General features: G+C 38.1%; 1 protein-coding gene across 2 annotated transcripts in view; it reads right to left on the bottom strand.

The window, feature by feature from the left end:
• LOC148336709 (uncharacterized) overlaps positions 1 to 24,501 on the bottom strand; it is a 63,133-nt gene that overhangs the window by 21,400 nt on the left and 17,232 nt on the right. The window contains exons 10-21 of one of the 2 annotated variants that reach the window (XM_088295366.1): positions 23,941 to 24,244; positions 23,114 to 23,229; positions 20,891 to 21,008; positions 20,651 to 20,742; positions 20,414 to 20,564; positions 13,409 to 13,515; positions 13,010 to 13,133; positions 10,859 to 10,992; positions 9,497 to 9,606; positions 9,027 to 9,195; positions 6,321 to 6,425; positions 1,724 to 6,187 (exon numbers count right to left, since the gene is read on the bottom strand). In XM_088295366.1, the coding sequence (XP_088151492.1) occupies positions 1,724 to 6,187; positions 6,321 to 6,425; positions 9,027 to 9,195; positions 9,497 to 9,606; positions 10,859 to 10,992; positions 13,010 to 13,133; positions 13,409 to 13,515; positions 20,414 to 20,564; positions 20,651 to 20,742; positions 20,891 to 21,008; positions 23,114 to 23,229; positions 23,941 to 24,244 (5,994 nt within the window). The remainder of the gene's footprint in view (positions 1 to 1,723; positions 6,188 to 6,320; positions 6,426 to 9,026; positions 9,196 to 9,496; positions 9,607 to 10,858; positions 10,993 to 13,009; positions 13,134 to 13,408; positions 13,516 to 20,413; positions 20,565 to 20,650; positions 20,743 to 20,890; positions 21,009 to 23,113; positions 23,230 to 23,940; positions 24,245 to 24,501) is intronic. The other variant, XM_088295367.1, reaches the window with a different exon arrangement.

Raw genomic sequence — 24,501 nt, 5'->3', positions numbered from 1 at the left:
GGCAGTGTTGCTCCAAGAGAGTATTATAGTTATCTTGCAGTTCATTGAATTCTTTGGTTAATTGTTTTTCATCTTCTTGAGCTTTCTGTAGTGTTACTTTTTGTGCTAGTAATACAACCTGGGTCTTTTTCTGTGGCATTGGCTTTTCTTGCTCCATTTCTGTAAATTTGTTTTCTAACACATCAACATTAACATTGCAGAAAGCTGTCTCTTTAGAATGATCTTTACATCCCGTGATTTTATTCTGAAGCTCTTCCACATTTTTCATCAGGCTCTTCTTATTTTGTTCAAAAATATTTTCTTGCTCAGCAACGCTTGCATGAAGCTGTTGGATTAGGACACTTTTCTCATTGAGTTGTTGCAACAATTCTGCCAAGCAACTTTCTTTTTCACTTAAAGTTGACTGCAAAATGTTTTTTTCAGATTCCAGTTGTTCAGCAAATTTTTCACTTTGCATTTTGTGATAATGGATCTCTTTTTCTTTATCAATGCATTCCTTTTCAAGGACAGAAATCCTTTCTTCATACCGTTTTGAGGCAGACTGAGCTTGTGTTGTTGTTTCCACTAATTTGTCTTGTAAATGTGAAATATCAGCATCACAGTTTATACTGTCGTTATTTTTTTCAAACTCTTCAATTTTTTTCAACAGATCCTTTCGAATAAGGAGGGAAGCTTTAAGTTTTTTCTTTATTACATCGTTGTTTTTAGAAATCCTTGCGAGCTCACATTTTAGGTCATCGTTTTCTTTTAGCAGTTCAAGCTTTTCAGAACTCTTTATTTCATTCTCCCTTTGGGAACACAACTTGTGTTCTTCTAGCTGCAAGGAAATCTCCTTATACTGCCTAGTGGATGTGTAGTAATCTTGTTGTATAATTGCTAGTTGTTTTGAGAGATGGGCGTTTTCTTCACCAAGTTTCACTCTTTCATTTGAAGCAGACTCCATGACTTGGGAAATTGATGCATCCTTTTCTTTTAACTGCTGACTAAGCCCAACAAGTAACTCCTTTTGTTGACATATCTGAATGGACATGGAGTTTATTTGCTCATCTTTTGTTTTAAGTTCACCATGTAAAGACGAGTTTTCGAGAGAAGCTTTTGTCACTTTTTCTGCCTCAATCGTCAGCTGATTTTGTAAATTCTCTATTTTCTCCTCTAAAACTGAAATTTTGAGATGTTTTTTAAAATTACTCTCCAACTTATTTTTCAAAGCATCAACCTCAGAGTAATGACTTGCTTCAACTTGCTTTATTATTTGATACAAATGTGATTTGTCCTGGTGTAACGTGGCAAAGACAGTGTCGGCCCCACTGAATTTTGCTACAAGTTTTTCTAACTCCTGTTCCACAGCCTTCATAGCCTGTTGCAAACGTTTGGTCTCAATATCCTTTTCCCTGACTAATGCCATGACCTTTTCAAGTTGCATCCTTGACGTCGATGCCTCAAACTCTTTTGCACTGAGCAGATCAGAACCCTTTTTAATAGCAGAGAATGCTTCAGCCAGTTTGTCTTGCAAACTGTTTAGGTCCTGTTTCAAAGCATTTACCTTATCATCTTTCGATGCAATTTCATTTTCAACATTACTCAATTGTTCTACAAGTAAAATCTTATCATGTTTTTCTCTATCTAGAACTAGAAGCCACTCTTTTTCAGTGTCCTGCAGAATTTGCTCCATCTTATGAATGCTATCTTTCAATTGAGAAATTTCCTCATCTTGAGCACTAACCTTTGTCTGAAGGCTCTGCTCGTCATACACCATTTGCTGGATGCGTTCACTCATGCTGCTGGACTGCTGCTCCAACTGAACCTTGAGCCCCCCCTGGGACTCGCAAATTTGATGATGTCGCCTCTCCAGCTCTTCCTTCTCTGCAAGATGTTTTCTAATATCCTCGACTAAGCGTATATTTTCATTGTTGACAGCTGTGAGAGAGCTCTGGTGCTCTTTCCTTGACAAACAAATCTCTTCATTTAGCTTCTTATTTTGCAATTCTAGTTTCTGTATTTCGGAAATCAGGTGAGATGTATGTTTGGCTTGGGCTGTGTACTGATTGTTAATCGCATGTAAAGACATTTCTCTCTGCTCCAGGTTTTCTGTCAGTGCATTCATTTGCGCCACAACTTGAAGATGTTGAGCTTTTAGTCTTTCTATTTCCACTGTCAACAGAGAGACACTTGCTTGATGCGAGGCAAATGCTTCATCCTTCTCTTTTGACAGCTTGGAATTCTGGTCCTGTGTCTTCTCAAGTTTGTGCTGTATTGAAGACAGCTCATCTCTCAAAGCTTCTATCGTGGTCTTTGCTGTGTCGTGTTCATCTAGGGCCTTAAGGGTCAACACTTCATCAGTCCTTTGGGACAGTTGCTTTCTCATATCCTGCAAATCCTCCAAATTGGCTGCATATTTTTCTTGCAGGTTAATGAGGGCACTTTGTTTTTCTTCAGCTGACTTTTTGTGGTCGGAAGCGTCAGAGGACAACGCCTGTATTTGACTTTGTAACTGTGACACTAATTCGGTGCTTTCCATGAACTGAGTTTTGAAAAGCAACAACTCATCGGCTGTTCTTCGTAAATCTTGAAGAGATTGTGATTGTTTCATAAGACTACAGTCTCCTTCTTCCAAAGCTTTTTTAAGATTTTTTGTTTCTACTGTCTGCATTTGGAGAGTACTGTTAATCTTAAAAGAACATTCCTCGAAGTTTGAAATCTGTTCTTTTAAGATCGCACACTCTTTTTCTCTGTCTTGAAGATTAATGTTCAATTTTTCATTCACAAGCAATAAATTTCTTTGATCTTCAAGACTAGACTGCTCTTTTTGCTCCAATATACTTTTAAATGTTGTTGACTCTGAAGTAAGAGATTGGACTTGATCTGTAAGTTTGCAGACAGAATCTCCAAGCTCTGAAACTTGAACCCGTAAACTTAACGTTTCATTATCTTTCAGTATCAGCTGCTCCTCCTGCTCGAAAAGCCGACATTCAAGTTCTTTCAGGGAGTCATCTTTTCTTTGGATGGTTAAACTAAGATGGTCCTTGTCTGAATGTGCAGTTTTGAGTTGGAGTGTGCTGTCATTAAGTGCCGTTTTTAGATGTACAAGTTCTTCGTGTGCTTTGGAAAGCTCTGCAAAAGATTTCTGAAGCTCAGATTTCAATCTTACATTCTGATCATTTAGTGTTTGAATGGCATCTTTCAAATCAATTACCTCAGCTTTCATTAGTTCATTTTCTTCTTTTAGTCGACAATTTTCCAAAGTGAGTGTCTCTACAGAATCCTTTCGAGAGGTAATTTTAATCTGCATCTCTCCTAAACTGTTGTTCATGGCTAGAAGTTGACTCTCAAGTTTCATCATGGACTGACTACGTCTATTCAGTTCTTCGCTCTGGTTTTCAAAATCACTTGTTCTATCTTTTAACATGTGTTCCTTTTGTTCTAACTGTAGCTTTGCCTCTAAGCATTCTTGCCTAGCTGACTTAACCTCAGACTGCATCTGAGAGACAAGGTCCTTCTGCAACATGACTTCCTTCTGATGAACAACACATTCATCTGATTTCTGCTGAAACATTTTGTCCTTCTCCATTAGCCCCGTCTTTAGGACAGACCCCTGTTCTTGAAGCATATCTATTGTGTCCTGTAATTGCAGCTGTTGGGTCTGCTGGACATCCAAGAGAGAATTTCTTTCAGACAGAATTTCTTCTTTCTCAACCATTGAACGACTTAACTGACTAATTTTAATTTTTAGGTCATTAACTTGCTCTTGCAATGCTTGAATCTGCTGTTCCCTTTCACTCAGTGTTTTTGAAAGAGTCCTACATTCATTTGTTTTCTCAAGCAAACATTCTTTGTTAGACATTTCCTTTTCCTGGAGGATTTGCTTTGCATCACTTACTGAACCAGTAAGCTCATTTTTTTCATTCAGAAGATCATTAATTATCTTATTATCATTTGTGATTTGTGCCTCAAGCTCAGATTTTTGTTGTTTGAGCAGACTCGTCTCAGTTTTTAATTCAAAAGCCAATGCTATGTTATGTGCCAATTCCTTTTGTAGTCGTTCATTATCTTCTGTTAGATTAGTTATCTTCATGCTAAAACCAGAGTTCTGATCAAGAGTTACTTTAAGCTGTTTGTCAAGGTTTGAAATAATCTGTGTTTTCTTGTCAAGATCATTTTCCCTGGATTTGAAAACTGCATGAAGTTGTCGGTTTTCTTCTGTGATTTTATGTATTTCCCTTTTAAAGTTTAGCAGCTCGGTTTCCCTGGAACCTACTTCTAATTGGAGTTTTCTGGACTTTTCTTCCCTTTCATTGATTTCATTTTTTAGAGCTTTCACGGTGTTGTTTGCATCATCAAAGTCATCTTTGTGTTTTTGGCACTGATGTGCCATATTTTTCATCATCATTTCTCTTTCTTCAAGATCCTTGCGAAGCTGAGAGCGTTCCGAATTAAGTGATTCAACTTCCACTTGGAGCTTAGATACAGATTTCTCATGGAAAATAATTTCATCCTGCAAACGATGACACTCTTCCTGTTTTTCCTTCAAAGTTGTATCCCTCTCCAATAACCCAGACTTCAGGCTGCAATCCTGTTCTTGAAGAAGAGCCAATTTTTCTTTAATATCCATTTGCTCACTTCTTTGAGCCTCCAATTCTGCTTGAAGGTCAGAGGCAATGCGCTGTTTTTTTTCTATTGTAACGTGCAACTCATCTACCTGGGAAGTGTAGCTCACTAATTGCTCTTGGAGTTGTGTGATGGCCTCCTCCTTCTCCTTAAGTAACTGGTTGAGATGATTACATTCATTGGTTTTGGCAAGGACAGCCTCAGTGTTTGAGAGTGTACTTTGTTCAAGAACTCTTTTTAAATCAGTAGCTTGTAAAATTAAATCTTCTCTATTTTTTTCTAATTCTTGAATAATACTGTTGTTCTGTAAATGTTGTGTCTCTAATGAGGATAATTTGACTTGCAAAGAATCTCTTTCAAATGTTACTTCTGAAATTGCTGCTACTCTTTCAGTTACTTCCTGTCCAAATCTTTCATTTTCCTTTGTTAATTTTTCAACTTGGCTCTTTAAATTGTTGTTAAGTTCAAGAGCAGATATCATCTTTTCATTAATTTGGTTTTGATTCAGAGTCTGTAGTTCAAGGTTTTCAGTGAGATTTTTAAGCTTTTCTTGCAACTGCTGTTTCTCAGTCTCCATGCCTTTTAAGAGATCCTTCATTTTGGTGATATTTGCAATGCTGTCATCAAGTTCTTCACGCAACTTCTTATTTTCAGAGTCCCTGACTTGTAATTCTGCATTGTAGCTCTGTGTTACATCCATTGCCTGTTCATCATTTGTCTTGAGCTGCCTTTCAAGCGATGCAATGATTTCTTTGCATTTTCCTATCTCTTGTTGATCACTGTCCTCACTCTGTGCTCGTTCATTCAATTCTTTGGACAACAACTCCAAGTCATGATTGCATTTTTCCACTTGGGATAGGAGTTTGTTCTTTTCATCCTTTATAGTTTTCAATTCAGTTTCATATGTCTCTTCTTTATTAAGAATATTTTTCTCATTGTTAGTATTTATTTCCTTGAGCTGCAAAATGAGTTCATCGGACTCATGTTGCTTTTGAGTAGCCAAGTTCAGTTGTTCTTTTAGTGAAGAGATGAGTGTTTCACATTCAGAAAGTTGAGCATGATCGCTCACAATCTGTTTCTGCGTTTTAGATTGGAGGTCCTGTATAGTTTTCGTGTCCTCCTTGGCCTGTTTCATTAGGCAGTCCATCTCCGCTACTTTAGACTTGCTTTCTTCTTTGGCCTTATCTAACTCCACCTCAACATCCTTAAGATTCCTAACAAGCTCGGCGATCTTACTATGAAGGGCTTGCTGATCTGCAGTCTGCGAGTCTCTAATAATTGTGGTCTCTCGTTCTGCCTTTGCCAGTGCATTTTCTACTTGAACCAAGTTTTCTTCTTTGATTCGAAGCTCTTGCTTAAGAATTGTGACCTGTTCTGTATACTCCAACATGTTTTCATTGAGTGCTTTGTCTTTTTCCAACAGAATATCTTTCAGACTGTCAATCTCCCGCTCACAACTTTGAAGATCATGAATGAGTTGAGCCCTTTCTTCCAGGTGTGATGTGTTTAACTTGACTAGTTCCTCATTTGTTTGGTCAAGCTCAGTTTGTAATGTGTCTAATATCATGTCTTGCTTCTGACTCTGCAAAAAAAATAAGTACAAAGTAAGAATGGATGATTTGTACTTTTTTAACCAATGAAAACAAAACATACAGATGCCAAAATATTGGTTAAATATACTTCATCTGAAAAGAGAAGAATAGACTTTAGCGTACCTTGTCTTTCAGCCCACTTAGCCTCCGCGTGAGATCAATGACTTCTGCTTTTAACTCAGAGCAGTGATTCTCTGAGATACTGCTTTTCTTGGAAACATTTTCAAGCTGAATATAAAAAATTAGACAATTAGACTAACCAATATCAAGCCAACATTAATAATGCCTAAAGCTGGGCATACACTTTCATAAGAATTTGTTTTAAAGGGGACACTATGGAATACCGACTTCTCATTTGATTTTAAACAAATAGATGTCTCTGGAGTGCTTGTCCATCTACCCATTCAGGTGTAAATTAAAGAACCAAGTAAAACATTTATTTATCTGCCAAATTGAAAATGTGTTATGAGCGGGGCCCTTCTGTGTTCATACTCAAATGTTCGGCGAACTTGCCTCATGCCACAGCATCCCAAAAGTCTCCAACTACACAAAAGAAAGCTATTTTCAGTACTATAATATTGTTCTGGAGGGGTCGCTAAGTTGACTGCACTGAGTAGGAATGGTTTGTCACAAAGGCCTCACTCCAGCCCCCATCATCTTTGGCATTCCATGAGATAGATGTATTTCCCCAAAAATTTGCAATTTCAACCAGTGTGACGAGTATGCACTTGTTAAGTGTACTGTGATTAGTTTATTTTGAGACATTTAAATTAGACACATGAGAACCAAATTCTAAGTCACACCATGAGTTGATTGTGACAGAAAATCTAAACTAGCAATTACATTGTACACTCGAGTTATTGCTGTTCTATATAATGCAGGTAGATGTCAGTCACCCCTGTAAACTGTTGCAAACTTTGAAAATAAAAACCACCATCTGCGGAATTGAAATGAACAAGTTTAAAATCAAAGCACTACGTTTCTCTTACAGTGGCTTGTAAAAGTATTCAGCTCTCTTGAACTTTTAGATGTTTTGCTATTTTTTTGTGAAGAATCAACACCAAGAGGGACACAATTGTGATGTGGAATGAAATTCATATGATATCTTGAAGTTTGCCATAAGCCACCATACCAAATGTGGAAAATGGTGTCCTGGTCTGATAAACCCCAAAAAAAACCTTTTAGGCAAAATGTTACCTCTTGCGTAAAAGTAACACTACACAAGACCCTTAACTACCCATCCCCACTGTCAAAGATGGAGGTGACAACAGCGTGGTCCTGGGCTGCATTTCTTCAGCAGGGACAGGGAAAATTCATGAGTTGATGGGAAGACGGATGGAGCCAAATACAGGGCCATTTCAGAAATAAACCTGTTTGAGTCGGCAAAAGACCTGAGATTGTGAATACCTTTCAACAAGTCTAGGATCCTAATAAACATAAAGCTACAATGGAATGGTTCACTAAGCATGCCAGGCGCTAGAATGGCAGAGTCAAAAATCCAGACCTGAATCCAATCGAGAATCTGCGGAAAGGACTGAAAACTGATATTCATGAACAATCTCCATCTAACCTAAGCTAGAGCTGTTTTAGTAAGAATGGACAAAAATGGCAGAGTGCAAAACTGATAAATGACATACCTCCTAAAGACTGGCGACTGTAATCGTATCAAAAGATATTCCACAAAGTATTAACTCAAGAGGCCAAATAATTTTGCATGCCACCCTTTTTTCAGTTTATTAAAAAATATCACATGAATTACGATTTCACAATTGTGTCACACTTGGCGATAATTCTTACTTTTGTCTGGTTTCCTTGATTTATACCAAAAGAATCCCTCACGCAAGGCAGGTATGTACATATAGAGACAACTCCTTTCATAACATGGTGAGCAAAGTGAGAAGGTGACTCCGAAATCAGCTCTACTTCAACTTTACAACATCAATGTTGAGAAACCAGAGTGTCCGGAGGAAACCCACGCAGGCACGTGGTCAACATGCAAACTCCATACCGGAAGGCCGGCGCTAGAATCGATTCCACAACCTCTGCACTGTGAGGCCATTGTGCTAAGCTGTCGGCCACCGTGCCGCCAGGCTCAAGACAGACTTTTTCAAATTAGCTTTCAACTAATATGTCCTTATTTTACCAAATTTCTTATTTTACTTTACTTTACTTACTTTTTTTACTGAACACAACTCTAATTTTACCCCATTCGATCATTTCTTGCGAATTGTTGTTTGTTTATTTGTGCCCTGTGATTGGTTGGTGACTAATTCAGGGTGTGCCTTGCCTCTCACCCTCAGACAGCTGGGATAGGCTCCTGCACACTCGCGACCCGGATAATGAATGATTGATCTAGCCTCATGTTGCTTTTATGTTCTTCGGTCTGTTAATCATGTTTGTATCATTAAAGTCAAATGGAATACCTTTAAATATGAGCTCTCTGCACCAGGAGCTGTGGCATATCACGGTTCACAGTTCGTGCAGGCTTTTCATACACTGCTGCACCGGCGGCAGATGGGGTTTCCTCACAAGGATGCTATGTGCTCACTGTCAGGTCATTACGGTTTCTTTCCAAACATGTATGTGTGGGCGTTTGTGTGTGTGTCTGAGCCCTTGTGGACATGTGCAGTTCCATGTAAAGCTCTTTGAGTTGAATGTGCATTAAGAGCACTGTACAAATTAAGTTTCATTGACTTATTGATTTATTTACTTGAGCCTTTAATTAAAAAAAATATAGATGATTTGGAATTGGGCTTGAAATAGGTTTCATTCATATTTCAATGCATAAGCCCAACTTTAGTTAAAAAAAAAAACATTCCCAACTCTTACAGCTTGCTCCGTTTGAAGGAGTTTGTCAGACATCTCTTTGTACTGAATCTCTTTTTCACTCAAAGATTCCTTGAGGCTGTTGATGAGCTCAAGTTTCTCTGATGTTTTAGCTAACGTGTTTTCCTTCTCAATGAGTGAGCTTTCCAGGCACTCTTGAGTGTCACTCAGCCTAAAAACAATAAACATAACAGGGACTATTAATTTTCGAAAATGAATAATAAAGAACGGCTTCCTTGTAAAACAGCAGATAATGCATTGAGCAATGTTTTAACATATAGTATACCAAAACTTGAAATACTAGTTGAGGTTTATGCCCAAACAATTAACATACAATAACTGACCACCAACTACAAATAATGTAATCTATTAATTTACAAAACAACACTGGACACAATGCAAACCTATTACTGAGATTTAGGGTGAGGGAAGAAAAAAAAACAGACATTTTAATCATCATTAGTGTAACCTACCCCTTAAGTTGTTCATTGAGACTGCTAACCAGCAGCTGATGTTTTTCTGCTTCCCTGTTCTGCTGACTTCGCACATTGGCAAGTTGGGTCTGTAATTTATCTGCCTCATTCTGTAAGGGAAGAAACACTACTCAGCAAAGTAAGGATTTAAATAATTTAATAAAGTCCTGGATATACACACATGGAAAAAATTGTAGGTAACACTCTGTTAATTAATGAAAGACACACATTGGTCAGAAATAGCTTGAATCTGACAAAGTAATCAGTTAAATTTTATAAATACAAATTTTAGTGAAAATTGACCAATAAAAATCAGGCATTGTGTTTTAATTGTGGTTGAACAGAATTATTTTAGGAAACGAATTCATGAAACAGATTTGGTAAAAATGATGCCCCCCTTAATCTTTTGCACAGCCTTTTAACTATCAAACAATTTTTGTAACTTTCAATGAAAAGTCTCCACCAGTACCAGGAGGTATTTCTGGCCCACTCTTTAAGAGTAAACTGTTCCAATTGTCTCTGGTTTGAAGGGTGCTTGCTCCAGACATCATGTTTCAGCTCCTGCAGACGTTTCATTGAAAGTTACAAATGCTGTTTGATATCAGTGATTACCAAATGGTTGTGCAACAAAATATTAAGGGTGCCATTTTTCCAAAATCTGTTTCATGATTATTATTTTTTTTTCAATAATTCTGTTGAACCACAATTAAAATGCAATGTCTGAAAAATGACTTTTGTCAGATTCAACTTATTTCTGTGACCACTGTTGGGTTTTCTTTCAATATCAGAGAAGTACCAGAAACCTTGTCTGAGTGTATAGTTGCCACTGCACACAGATGTCGATGACCGAATGATGGCCACAAAAATAATTTAAGTTTTAATTACCTGTACTGCTATATGTTGAAAAAATGTCAGTAGACCATTATCGTATATGGTACCCATTAATTCCTCAAGGTCAACAGTAAAGCCACTACACCCAGTGGCAGAGACCGAACATTGGACTTTCATTTAACTTTGTTCACAATACAAAAATGTAATGTTCATGGTTAAACATACACACAGCACACCATTAGCAGTCACCACGAGAGATGCTCTCCAGCGCACACATATGTGAGAGACCTAACACACCTGAGGTAAGCAGTTTGGCTGCTCATCTTCATTTACATCAAACGTCACCTGTGTTAGAAGGGCTTGTTACAATGTCCCACTCCTCAAGGGTAGGGACATGCAAATGACTCTGCATTTACTCATCAGTGGGTAAATATTTGTGTTAGTGTATGTTGTGCTGTACAGGAGGATGGGGTGAGGCATGGTTTTTAAGATCAAAGTTTGAAGTCAGATGTGGTTGAAGAATGAGACTACCTGTAAGGTCTCTATGCGTGCCTGCAGCTGTAGGCGATCTTCAAGACCTTGACAGCGCTCTTCCAGGCTCAATATCTGCTCTTGCAATTGATTTCTTTCCAGCTCCAACTCCTCCACAACAGTCCGCAAACCATCTTTTAATTTTCAGGAAGAAAAACAGCCAGTAAGAAATGTGTCTGCTCAGTATCAGTAAATACACTCTCATTCCAGTGTATACACTGATAAAATAGTACACAGTTACACTCTGAAGTTAACATATCTTCGTCATATTAATTGGGTGATTGTAAGTATTTATTGGAAGCATTCTTTTTACCGAGTTGCTTGACTATACAGCAAATGATTATGATGATTTAAACTAGAAATAATCATGTACAGTCCTGTGAAAAAGTATTTGCCACCTACCACATGTAAATGTTTTAGCTCATCAAGCTAATGTCTCACATAAAAACAAGTCAATAAAAATTTCAGTTTCTATATGATGATTGAAGCCTTAGTCAGGAGAAAAACACATTTATATTCTAATCTATCTTTTTATCCATCTTTCTTTCTTTTTCTGTATTTAAAAAAAAAAGCAGTGACTTGTATTATAACACTTTTGACTAATTGTTGTTTAATTAGGCTCACCGGAAAATTGATCTAACCTGTGATATCTGATTTTGACATCGGTGATCCAAATAAGGGAAAAGAAATGCATATAAGAAAAAAAAAAAACTTACATAGAAAAACAACTAACTTCAATCTTGTCAAATAGGACTTGAGATTCGTTATGAATTATAAATCAGGAGATTTAATAGATATTTGTTATGTATTATAAAATAATGTTTGTAAGTGTGCCTAGATTGTTGTTGTGACTTGTTGTTCCTTGACGTATCTATGCAGTTGCTATGGTCCTTTTATGCTTTGTTCTTTTATTATGTCATTGGCCTGATTCTTTAGAATAGTTATCTTCAAGTTATCGAGTGACACATTTTCAGTAAGTCGAGCTTTCTTCGAGTGACGATGTCAGCTTTCTGCCATGTCTTTTGAATCCAGCCCTGCTGGTTTTTCCTTGGAACTTTTGTATAAACTTTCATGCCACTTTCGTCTCCTGTCTGCTTCCCACTCCTCGCGTGAGTTTTTTTTTTTTTCAACTTCTCCCTGCCTCCTTCATTTCTTTTAAATTAAAAAATAAAAACCTCTTCGTTGTACGTCATTGAAGAGTTTGTTGTATTTTTTTCACTGAATTACTAATGACCATGTATATTTATCAGACAATGTATAAAGTTAAATGGGGATGTTTATTTCCTACACATTTTTCTACAATGGCTACAGTTGGGACCTCAGAAAAATATAGTCCAAATAATATTGGTTTTCATGGCAGAATTATGTTTGAAAAACAACCAAATCACAATTAGATTAGCATCTTTGAGATTGTTTTACCATTGCACTACTATTTACTTTGGCCTGGACGGAATCTGTTAGCAATTGTCAGGAAACATCTGCATTACTCTGCAGCTGGCCATTGTCTACCTTGTTTAATGTTATATAGTCTAGGGCATTTCCTCAAATGCATTTGACACAAAATTTAATTTGGTCATTTGAAGCATGTAGTGCTAAGCCAGTAACCCCCCCCCCCAACCCCCCAAAAAGAAAAAAGAAATGGAAAAAAATAAATGAAAAATACCTGCAATAAATGCAGGGGGGAAAACACACAGATGGAAATTAGCTTGCAACATACAATACCGGCCAAAAGTCTGGATACAGTTTCTCATTCAATTGCATAAGAGAGCGTGTCCAAACGTTTAACAGGTTGTGTACATACTCCACTCAGACCACTCAGTGCATTCACAATGCTAACCCCAACTAACTAGTCAGTTCAACCAGCATGCAGGGTGTGATGAAAATGCAACAAACATTATGAATGTTCTAATTTGATTTAGTTGGGTAACTTTCAGAAAACCAACATTATTCTTAAATGTTGCTTCCTGTTTTGTGACCGAGAGATCTTGCACACTTACACAAGTATGGCCTGGCAGATGATAGAAAAACAAAAACAGCTACAAATAAAACAATATGGACGAGTATTTAAAATGTTATGAAAAATCAAGGATCAACTCAAACGTGAGGACAGCCAGGTGCATGCTGGTGTAAACTGTCTAGCGGTTCTCCCACCTGGGCCAGGTGTACTGTACTCAGGCCACCAACCTCCCATATTTTCTCCTTCCATTGGAGTTGTGCTCTCTGAGGTGCTTTGGTAGTCCTGGAATGGGGCTTTTCCATCAAATTCAAAATCCTCCTGCATGTAAAAACAATTCCATCAAACAGGTGATATAAAACTATCTTTCAGAAATACTGTTGAACTGGATTATTTATAATATGGGAAAGGATAAACACGTTCACATTATTATTTCAAATAATTTATGTTGCAGAGTTCAGTGATGCTACTGCTAAAAACAATTCTTTAGTGAATTAAAATATCACAGAAAAGCTAAACACACAAATCCACATCATATGAGAGAGTCTAACTCACAGCAAACGGTAAAGTCCCCGTAACGTACTGTGTGTGCCTACCTGCACGCTCCTTTGGGCTGGTACAGCCAGCTTCTTGGCTCTGTTTTGACTGAGGCCCTGAGCTTGAGCCAGCTCCTCCTCCAACTCCTGCTGCCGAGTGGCCAGTGCTGAATCGGAGCAGCCAGGAAAGAACCAGTCATCCTCAATCAGTTTTGTGCCACAGGGATAAGGGGTATTTGGGTTGGATTGAGGATGTAGGTAAGGATGGAAAATGGCATGAAACAGGCTTTGGATAAAACTAGCTGAGACAAGAAGATGCCGATAAGAGTTCAGTGAAGAAGCGTGATCACAGATGGTGCTTGTAGTGTGGGGGTCGAGGGAGACTGCCCTTACAATTGTTTTTTAACAAGTAGTGAATGCAGTAAAAGACAAAACAATGGAGGCAAATACTGAGTGAATATCGAGAAAGAAGAACAACAATGTGAAAAGAGAACACTTGCTTAAAAACTGTGGTCAGAGCTTGCACGTTTACATTGGCAAGAAAGGGTGACTGTCTTCAAATATTTGGGAGATGAGAGGAAAATTGATTGAAGGTAGGAAGAACAGACCAATTTTCATAAATCATCATAGAAGCCAATAATGATCACTGACTAAAGTAAGGATTCTTGGACTGCTTTTAATTGCAGTAAGATTTTCATTTTGAAAGATGAAAGATATTCCAAGTAGCTTTTTTTTTTTCAATCATGTACAAAAAATGTTCCCATCTGTTTTGTGACGACAGGCTGACCAAGCGTAGGCAGAAGGGGCAGCTCATAGCAAGAGAAAGAATGGACACATTGAAATTACGCAAGTTGTCATATTATAAAAGTAGCAAATGAAAGAAAAGAGCATATAGAGCGAAAGACACGCCATACAATATGGTTTACAGATGTGTGTAAGTACTACGACCCTCAGTAACTTTGTAAAATAAAAAGCATGCTATTGTTAAAACTACTCAAGATGTTCAAGACCACTTTTTTCAGACCGATACCAAAACTCTTGAGTAGTCACCCATCCCGATACTACTAACACTTTTGATACATGTAATTTCCCTAAAAATCAATGTTTTTTTTTAAAGAAAGACTATAAAATAAAGTATTTATCCTTAAAAATTAGACAAAGTTAATTTTTAATTATCTTTTGTGTATTTGTTCTTAAAATATATATTTTATAAACAACACAAGATCAAATTAATTTAAATAAACAAATGGATATTAAAAATAAAACAAAAACATCCAGTGGCCAGAAAAAGAATCAATCAAAATATTTGTTCGTGGTTGTACAATTTCTTTTCACTTCAAGAGTGCTGATGTTTTTTTGTTGTTCTAATCACGTGGTGTTTATTATCCTTTATGTGGAGGCATTGTAGACTGTTCTTAGCGTTTTGGCCCTAAAATTTGTCAACAGAGATTATCAGTGCTTGATGGTTGCGCCTTTTCAGCAACATGCTTGCACTACAACTAATTTTATTGGAGTGAATGTCTGTGCTAAAGAATTGCGGACGTTGACATCCCGCATCCCACAATGCACTACTCATAATGTAAACAAAGCCACTTGGGCAGTTTAGAAAACGTGTTGCTTCCTTGTGTAAACGGTGCCAGATTTTTTTACAGTGGTTGACAGCTGCTATGCACCAGGGTGCCACAACAAGAGGAGGCTAAAGAAGGGGCGAGCATTCTACAGGCTATCTAAAGAAGAACCAAGACATGGGAAATGGATAACAGTCACCAAAGGGCCAAAAACAAGATGGAGAAAGTGGTGGTTATTGTGACTGCCATAATTCAATTCTGTCCAGCTTGTGCATGTATCTCATGATGTCCTTTTCATCAAATTGAGATGTGAATTGATCTGGCCAAAACATTGATAAACGCTAGTTTTATCCCCACTCTCCATTGTTAGTTCTTGGCGTGCTGGCAATAGCAAACTGCCAATGTAGCTGTGTAAACAAATGTACATGTGATGTCCGGCGTTTTGTATAATGTTTTCCATTCTAGGCAATACAATACATCTTTCTTTATATAGCACTATCACAACAGCTGCAGCTGGATATTTACAAACAATATCAACATGCCTAGCTGTTGTGTGTACAGTGTACGAATCAGTTTTTCTCTTAGAAACACCAGAGGAGCCTGAGGCCACAAGCTACTAAGCGCACAGAGTAGACCGAGGGTATTATCAGGAATGCCCACGTTTTTGGTGTTCATGGCATATCTGGTAAGTTATTGTGGCCATTTAGTTTAACTGAACCCCTATTTGAAATATTGAGTAAGTAGTCAGGAGCTGTGGAATAATGGCGAGGTGTTTGCTACTAGCACTAGCTGGTAACTAGCAGCTAACTTATTCAGCAATGACCTTTGGTGCACATGAGCTCCATGTAACTTTGATCTTAATTCATGAGCATTTGTGATGTTTACCTTTTTTCATGAAAATTCTACAACACCCCAGTAACTTAAAAGTAGCTATACAATGTGGCCCTACAGAGATCAGCACCACAAAAATTTGACGCAATTCTCAATATTCTTTTAAATACTATAACAAGACCAAACAAACAAAAAAAAAACTAGCAGAAGAGCAGACTACGGTAATTTACTCACACTGCCATGCAAGTAGATTTAACAGTGAGGAGGTAGTTCTCTTTCCAGTTGACAATGACCCCGTTTTCTCTCTAGTGTTAACACTAGGTTTCTCCACTAAATAAAGATGAAAAAAGGGCAATCTTCCTCCATCTCCGTAATCCCATAAGGATTGGAACATTACGTTCCATCTGAATTTTTGGAATCCTTCAGGCTTTTCCCTTTAGGCTTGTGTACATATTAACAAATCTCACCGTTTTTTTATATTCCATGCATATGAAAATTCACACAAACTCCTTGAGCATTCCTTGGACTACAATGAGCAACATCTGACATGCACATGGCAGCCGAACCAGTATGACACCTGTTCAAAACCTGACATAACACGTGAGGTACATAACACAGAGTTGTCAATTAATCATGAAATTATATTGGCAGCTTTTGCCATATCCAAATCGTACTGACAACAGCAATATCCTTTTGAGGGATGAACCAAAACTGCCGAAAGCAGAGCTATAGTGTAAATAATTGGTCATAATAATATTGGGCATAAGTTACATTTTTAGACAAAACATGAGCATTTAACATGTAAACTCTAATCTAACTTTCTAACTAGGTTCTCAAAACACCGGCACTCAGAGGGATAGGAGCTTTATTAGCTCTTTGGTGTGATTACCATGTTTTCATGAACATAGGGCGCACCGAATTATTTGGCGCAGCCATGGTAAAACGTTAGCTTAAAACATATGGTAGCATGCGAGCATGCAGGCTAAAACTGTCTTCAAAAAGGCAGCTGGAGCAAAAATGAGTTCGGTTGTACTTTATTGAAGTATTAAAGTATTTAACATCCCACGTTCCCACTCTTTATTGTCAGAGTCAGTCCCATTGCCGTGATGCCGACTTTTGCGAACAACAGTGCAAGCAAACAGGTGAGCCCAAGCATTCACAATCCATTCACAAATTGTGGTGGCGCCTCTGAGTCTTATTAAAACGGTGTTCGCCATCTGTCATCCTATTTATATAAGACCCCTCCACAGTTTTTAAACAATGACACAGCTCAGCTGGAGACAAAAACAACCAGCGCGCTTGATTGAAAACGCCGGTTAGCATATTTCAATAGCAGTGTTCACATGGGAATGGACGCGAAAACGGTCATTTGAGTGAGTATGTTCAAGACTGTAAAAGCCCTCACTCACTCAATGGAACAATTTAACAGGACTGCCCTCTGTGCAATTGTCAGACATTTCCAAAGCTTAAAAATCATTAGAAGCCGATGACTACGTGAAGCGCTATGGCCCGCTTCAGTGGGCGATCCCTTGGCAAGACACCTGTTGTCTATTACAATCAGCAGCTATTTAACGTTGGTTGCAGCAGCCTGCTCCTGTCAAATGACTGAAATGCTTGTTTCTATGCACTTCTCGTGTTTACCAGTGTACCAGTTCATTATTATAGTTTAAATCCAAGTGCATTTTTTCTCAGCCACCGTAAGCACATCTTATACTTCTAGTGTTTTTGTACGGTTTTGTTAATTGTTTGTTCCACGATCACCAAGATCGCCCTCAGCTTCTGTTGATGATGGCTGTCACTTGTATAGCGCTTTTCTACCTTGAGTACTCAAAGCGCATCATACTATCACCTCATCTGCCGACTGATGACATACCATCAGGAGCAACTGGAGGTTCAGTATCTTGCTCAAGGATACTTTGGCCACACCGCTGCATATATATATATATATATATATATATATATATATATATATATATATATATATATATATATATATATGCAGGTGGCACAAAACCAAACTCCAGGTTCACTGGCGTATACAAAGAAAGTCTTTACATCTACATCTACAACCAGTAATGAAAAAATGCGAGAGAATCATTCTTCTCAGTGGATAACAATAGAGACAGTCATAATGCCCGTACATTGTGTTCTGCTGTAGACGGACTGACAAATCCATCCGTCCCGTCTGAACTGCTGTCCTACAAGTCCTGCAATGACCTTGCAGCCTTTTTCCACAGATAAATATTAAAGATAAGGAAAAAAGGAAATGGCTTCCTCTCAGGAAAAAGATTTTTTTTACCAGTTCATCGTGAACTTTTTAACCTTGGAGAATACAAAACTTTGAAAGAAATTGTTTTAAAAGTTAAGCTCCACAAAATGCTTGTCATGGTATGCTTTCTTTACAATTGTTGAAAAATATGTTGGATTGTATAGCTACAAATGCACTACTAACAGTGAATACATTTCTCCAATCAGGGACTCTGAGACTGCGAGCTGATGTAAAAGCCAGAGGGGATGCAGCAAAATATTGTGTTGTGTGGCGTGTTGAAGCGTTCTTTTGTTGCTTTTTCTTTGGTTTGATATTTCTTACTCAGAATTTAGTGGCTCCATAATCGTACCCTCTGCTTACTCTTACTGACATTTGTATTTCTTGATTTCTTTTTGTATTTATTAAAGTCAGAAAGTTGTCATTTGAAATGACTTTAGTTTTGTGTCATGTCTGTGAACTGCTTTTTTTCCCCTACAAAAGTTAACTAAATGAACATCTGCAGAGACTGGTGAATTTTTGTCAGGAATTTCATGAACTATTATTTTAATTATTTTTAGCTTGGTCAGCAAAGAAATATTGGAGATATAATTGAAAACATTAAGACAGAAAAACAGAGCGAAAAAATTAAAAGGAAACTATAACACCAAAGAGTGGGGTAGGAAGACAAACTGAAACTAAGACTTAAATGTGCAGTCTACTACTGTACTGGTGGCAGCTCAACCAATTTAAGACAAAATTCTGGGGAACTGCAGCCAGTACAGACAAGAAGAGCAACACTATAGGTCAGGAGAAGCCTGCATGCACAAAACTGATGGGAAACTGTTCTGTGTGGCTACTCCCATCCATGGAGCAGGAGCTGGTGAGGGCAATTGGGGGCAGAGGTCCTCGTGATAGGACAGCACAGGGTCAACGAAGTACTCCTCATTAACAATGGAGAGAACAGTGAATAAAATAAAGAAAAGGAAAGTTATGTTCAGTCAGACAATAGGACAAATAGTAAACAATGGGGAAAAAAACATTCTAATTCCCTCTGTAGCACAAATGATGGTGTTGATGAATGGGGTGGTGGGGTGGGATAGGACATAACAAGAGGTGCAATTCACACTAAATTGTGAGTCCATGAGTCAATTAACTTTGTATTTTTATTTTTATAACAAAGAATACATCAAATTTACTGGCCAGAGACTTGGGCTATATTCATCTGAATTAAGGCATGGCCTGGGTCAATGGGCAATACAATTTATTACAACTGTCTTTTTTTATTGCTGTTTGCGCAATATTTTGGGAAAAAAAAGTAACTAGTGAATGTTGAGTAATGTTTCAACCAGAGTTGGGCGGAATGGTCAGGCCGTCATAGAAGGATGCCCGTTTTGTTGACAACCGACGAGAAACAGTGTTATCATCACTAATCGGGTCAAGTACCGTTGGGCCTCTCAGTCGGTCATAGGCGGAGCCCCGTTTTGCTGACGACTGACAGAAACATGCCCCACTTGTCTTGTGTTTGTTCGGCGGGGGTTATTTCGAGAGGATTGCATTCGCTCTCCCTCGCTCTCCTTCTCTCTCACTCACTCACTCACTCATTTTTAAGGGGATCTCCTCTGCGGGGATTGTCGACCGGCTGCGATTGAATAAGGAGGCGGAACAAGAATATGTCACTTCACTTTGCTATGACAACACAAATCTACAATGTTTGTTTGAGTCTAATATTTTATGTATGTGTATCTAATTGCATATAAACCTTCATGGCTGTGGTTTTCGGTTAAATCTTGATATCTTGGTGAAATTATTTATATTAAAGACTGTCTCGTGTTTCATCACGAGGCATTGAATATATATGGAAACGCTTTGCGCTTCATTTACAAGACAGTAGGTGGCGGTATGCACCAAAGAGCTGTAATCCACCCATGAACCAAGAACAACAATAATAATAATAATAATAATAATAATAACCAACAGCAGTGCAGTATTTACGAAGTTGGAGTCCACTACTTGGATTGGATTTAATTTACCCATGGCCACAATGTGGAATTCATTTCTGGTTAAGGTAAGCTATTTTAAACTTTAAATTAAAACTTTTAGATGTTTGAGGAGTTAAAAGAGTTGCAGGTAGCCACCAGTTCAATAGACTGGCAAATAAGTGGATGCAAAACGGAACAACAGACTTGTGACAGACTACTTGACGAAGTACCTGATGGACGGACTGACCAAGTGACGATTAAAGGTTGGTCCGGCTTGAAAAAAAAAAAAAAAAAGACGGGCTATCGAATAATGGACGGGTTCTCAGGTCGCTGACAGATGATGGACTGGCAAAATTTTGTGAAATGCGCACCTCTGGTTTTGACAATTAGTTCATTCCAAGACCTGTGACTTGTCGTCATCCTCTGGCAAAGCCCTTACCCTCTCTTTCTTCCTCCATGTGGCTAATGCGAAGGACCATAGCAGCCTTTTCTTCTCTGGCCTGATCCCTGGAACTCACTGCCTCATCTACCATCTCCTGCCACTCCAAGACCTGACTTTGAGCATCATCAGCACTTCCGGATTCACTAGCCTGTGGTCAAAAAGAGTATGGGAAGTCAACAAACAATGTGCTTAACACCTCGCTGATCATTAGAAAAAAAATCCTGGAACCCAGACCTGAGAGGTAGCTCTCTTTGTAAACTGTTCCAAGTCAGCTTGGAGTGTCCTCTGTTGCTCCTCATATATCACTAGTTTAGCCTCTAACATGTCTGTTGGTAAAAGAATCAATACAATGTGTGAAAATACATTTTTATGTGATTAAAAAGTCTTTTGAGTCAACCTTAAGATTTAAATCTGTATGCAGGTATTCAGAAATTAAAACAAAACGTGCCACTACAAATTCTCATCTTTAAGTACCATTGCTTGCTTTGAGCTCCTCATACTGCTCCACCTTCCAAAGGTTTTCCTCTCGTTCCACCTCCAGTTCCGTAATGCGACTTCGCAGGGCAGCAAGATCAGGAGCTGCAACACCAGCCTTAAAAGATAACAGGACACATGGCTAGCAGGTAAGACTTTCATATAGTGCTGCTAGGGCTGAACAATTTTCTGACTGAAATCGCGATCACCAACGCTGCATTTTTACAGTGCTCCGGACTGTCCCAGAATCTCGTGTCAACTATTTAACACATAAATGCTGTCATCGCATTCAAATGCATAGCTAGATGCCAAGATCTGATCCATATAACGCTACACACACAGATGAACAGGAAACGCTATGGTGTCCCTTACACCAGATGGGAGGTGTGTGTTAGAAGATTACATTTATATTGGTAAGGAGGATAACCGATTTAGAAAAGGGATGCTTTCAGTATATTGAATGAATTTCGTATTACAAATACGATTTGTTATCACAATACAATACTGAGTTTTGATTTTGACTTTTGAGATTATGAAAATAAATGTTCATAAAATTACATTGCAGTACATTTGTGTCTTGGAGGCTTTGGTTTGGTATATTTTCGGTACAAAAACACGGAAAAAATGTTAATATATTTTGAGAAGATGACAAGAAAACTGTAATTTATTTTCGAAATAAATAAATGAAAGCAACCCATTTGGGTTGTGTTCTAAGTAAGTATACTGTAATAAAAAATGAACTGAAAACAAAGATATCTTTAATGTGTAAATTATTGAAGCACAGAAATCTTTGAACAATGAGCAGCAAAGTGCAGGTATAGCTTTTTCACTAACCTGCGAACGTGAGGGGATGTCGTAGAGGGGCTCCAGAATGTTAACCCCATGTGTGCAAATATAGAATGTACCTAACATACATACACGTGTTATTTATTTATGTCCTCTATGGACAATAAAAACTGCATTCTGTTGTGAGATCCAAGTAATATTATAAAATACTTTTTAAATATTTAAATATTTTAAAACCAAAGTGTAAATCTTACATAAGGTAATCGAACCATGAAATGTAAAAAAAAAAAAATCACAACTAAAGATGTAACTCAAACTAAATGCACAAATACTGACTGAAGAACTATAACAATAACATTGAACTTTTTTTTTTAACAATTGCAACATGTTTTTTGTGTGTTTGTGGAAGATGGAAAAGCCACATTTTGCGAGAGTGGCGTCGGGCAAAAGTCACATTGTCGGCTTTTAGAATGTCTCTCTGGGGCCTGATTTGGGAGCGGTATCCTGTGGACCTGTGGAGAATCCACCACCTCCAGGTCATGGTGTTTGTGATGCTCAAATTTAAAAAATTAATTTCTTTTTTGGGAACGTAGCATATCAGGGTTGCGTTTGGGAAAAAAAGCAAACATGCTCGATAGTGGCGCACTGTTTGCAATATTCTTGAACTGATATCTTCTTCGCCATCTCTACTTTCTACTGAGTGCTGGTGACTAAAATGCAAACTGGGCGGGTGGACCATTTACAAAGTAATTTAAAAATCCCCTGAACAAATAAAAGGGGAAAAAATTAAACACCCACCAAGAGTTGATATTCGGTCAACAAGATTTTTTGTTTATGACTGCAGAGTGTGGGCCTTCAAAGTGCTTTGTTTGATGTAATTAGCACACACTTACACAGACACGCACACAGAGAATAAAGTCTTGCGCAGACATGCACACACAAACGTTCACATTCACACATGAACATTTGGAAAGTAGTCTTATTTCAGTGAAACACAATGTAGCGGAGCATAAAAAGTGTCCAGCATTAAAACATGCACTCGCTGAGTTATTTCTCACATATGCAAGCATTTACCCCCACAATATCAAGCACTGTTACATAAATATATATACCTGAGGTATGTGATGCACCGAGCGAATTATATGACAATGTGTGAGAAAAAGCAAAGATGAGAGTTCTGCATGGATGTCAGGAAGCATAGTTTGTGGACAAAGTAAAACGTGCTGATAAAAATTGTTTGTAAATTTGTTCATGAACCCAGGATTCCCCAAGAGGTTCCACCTAAATGGCTAAGTTTGTTCTGGAGCGATGTAACAGCTGTTACCAGATTACATGAGATATAACATATCAGATAAAGACATCACAAAAACATGTCAACATAAACGAAGACAAGCATTAGAGATAAACCTGAAAAAGTTTCTGGATTGATCATCTGACCTGACTTTTTTTCAGCTCCTCTTCCAGCTGTCTGATTCGAGATTTGGACCAGGCTTTCATTTTCAGGAACTTGGCCTCTGATTTACTGGCCTCATCCACTTTTTGATTTCTTTGAGCTACATAAAAAAAAAAAGAAACAAGGGAAGCAAAGATGAAAAATTGAATCTGTTCTTTTTCCACAAGAACAATGAAGGAAGCCTACTGATTGTCTGATCATTTACATATGAGAGATTGTTTACTTCAACAAAAAATGAAGCAAAAAAAAATATTGGAGAAGAAAATGCGCTAAACCGTATAGACAAGGTACACCCAAATAACTCATCAGTGCCAGCCATATTTGAGCATTTTTAAATTTTCAAGACCCACAATTATTCTATATACACCGAATCTACCTAATGAAATAGACTCTCTCCTTTCACCAGGAAAAGAAAAAGCCTGATTTTGCCTTTTTCTGTTCGTTTATAATCAGCAGTGGAAAACAAGTAGGCTGCAAAAAATGCAACCGTTTCCCCCAGTGGACTCACAAACTGAGCTAATCGCATATCTATAATGGGGTATTGATGTCATCTAGTAAAGTTGTTTCCAAGATGAAATTCACAGAGGAGCAGCATCAGATGCCCTCTCAATCATCTCAGTTGAAAAGTGTAATTGACAAGTATATTTGTCAATGGTATTGAATATCAATAAATATTGAGAAAGGTCTACAATTTCTTAGGTATGCACTACACCACAATGACGTTAAATCTAGATACTAACAGCAGAACATCTCTAACCACTCTGAATCATTTTCTAAAACAAGGGTGGATTGGTGTCACAAAAACACTTACCTTCCAACTCTGCTATCCTCTGGACAGAAGATGAATCATCAGATACGTTTTCAGTTGGTGGGGTGTCCAGACTGAAAGATTGCGGTGCTACTGAATTCCTTCTCAGCTCGTCTATCTGGCTCAGGAGATCCTGCTGGGTTTGATTCAATTGCGCCTGATGCTTCTCTGTCATTTGCCGAATCTCAACCTGCTGCTTCTCTATCAGGTCGCGAAGTTGGGCTCGCATCACATGTTTTTCTGCCTCCATTTTGGATTCAAGGCTCTCTCGTTCAATGTGTAGTCGCCGCATCCGCTCTGTTAGTTCCTGGCAACAAAATGAAGAATGTCAACACAGGAGGTTTCTGGATTCTATTATGTACAGAAAACTAGCAACTATAGTACATACAAGAATACTCAATGTCCTTAGTTTTAGTTGAAAAGGTGAGCGAGAGGTGGTGACTTAATCCCTTTTCACACTGCACTCGCTGAATGTGAAGGAGCCGCACGGCAATGCAAAATTGGTGTTTTCTAGTGTGCCCATAATTGGGAGTGCTGACATAGCAATCTAACAGGAAGTTAAAA

Source organism: Idiotropiscis lumnitzeri, chromosome 5, assembly GCF_059441095.1.
Source record: "Idiotropiscis lumnitzeri isolate Australia: NSW breed Sydney's pygmy pipehorse chromosome 5, RoL_Ilum_1.0, whole genome shotgun sequence".
NCBI classification, from domain to species: Eukaryota; Metazoa; Chordata; class Actinopteri; order Syngnathiformes; family Syngnathidae; genus Idiotropiscis; species Idiotropiscis lumnitzeri.
Note: the sequence above shows the minus strand (reverse complement) of the source record. Positions and strands in the feature narration are given on the sequence as shown.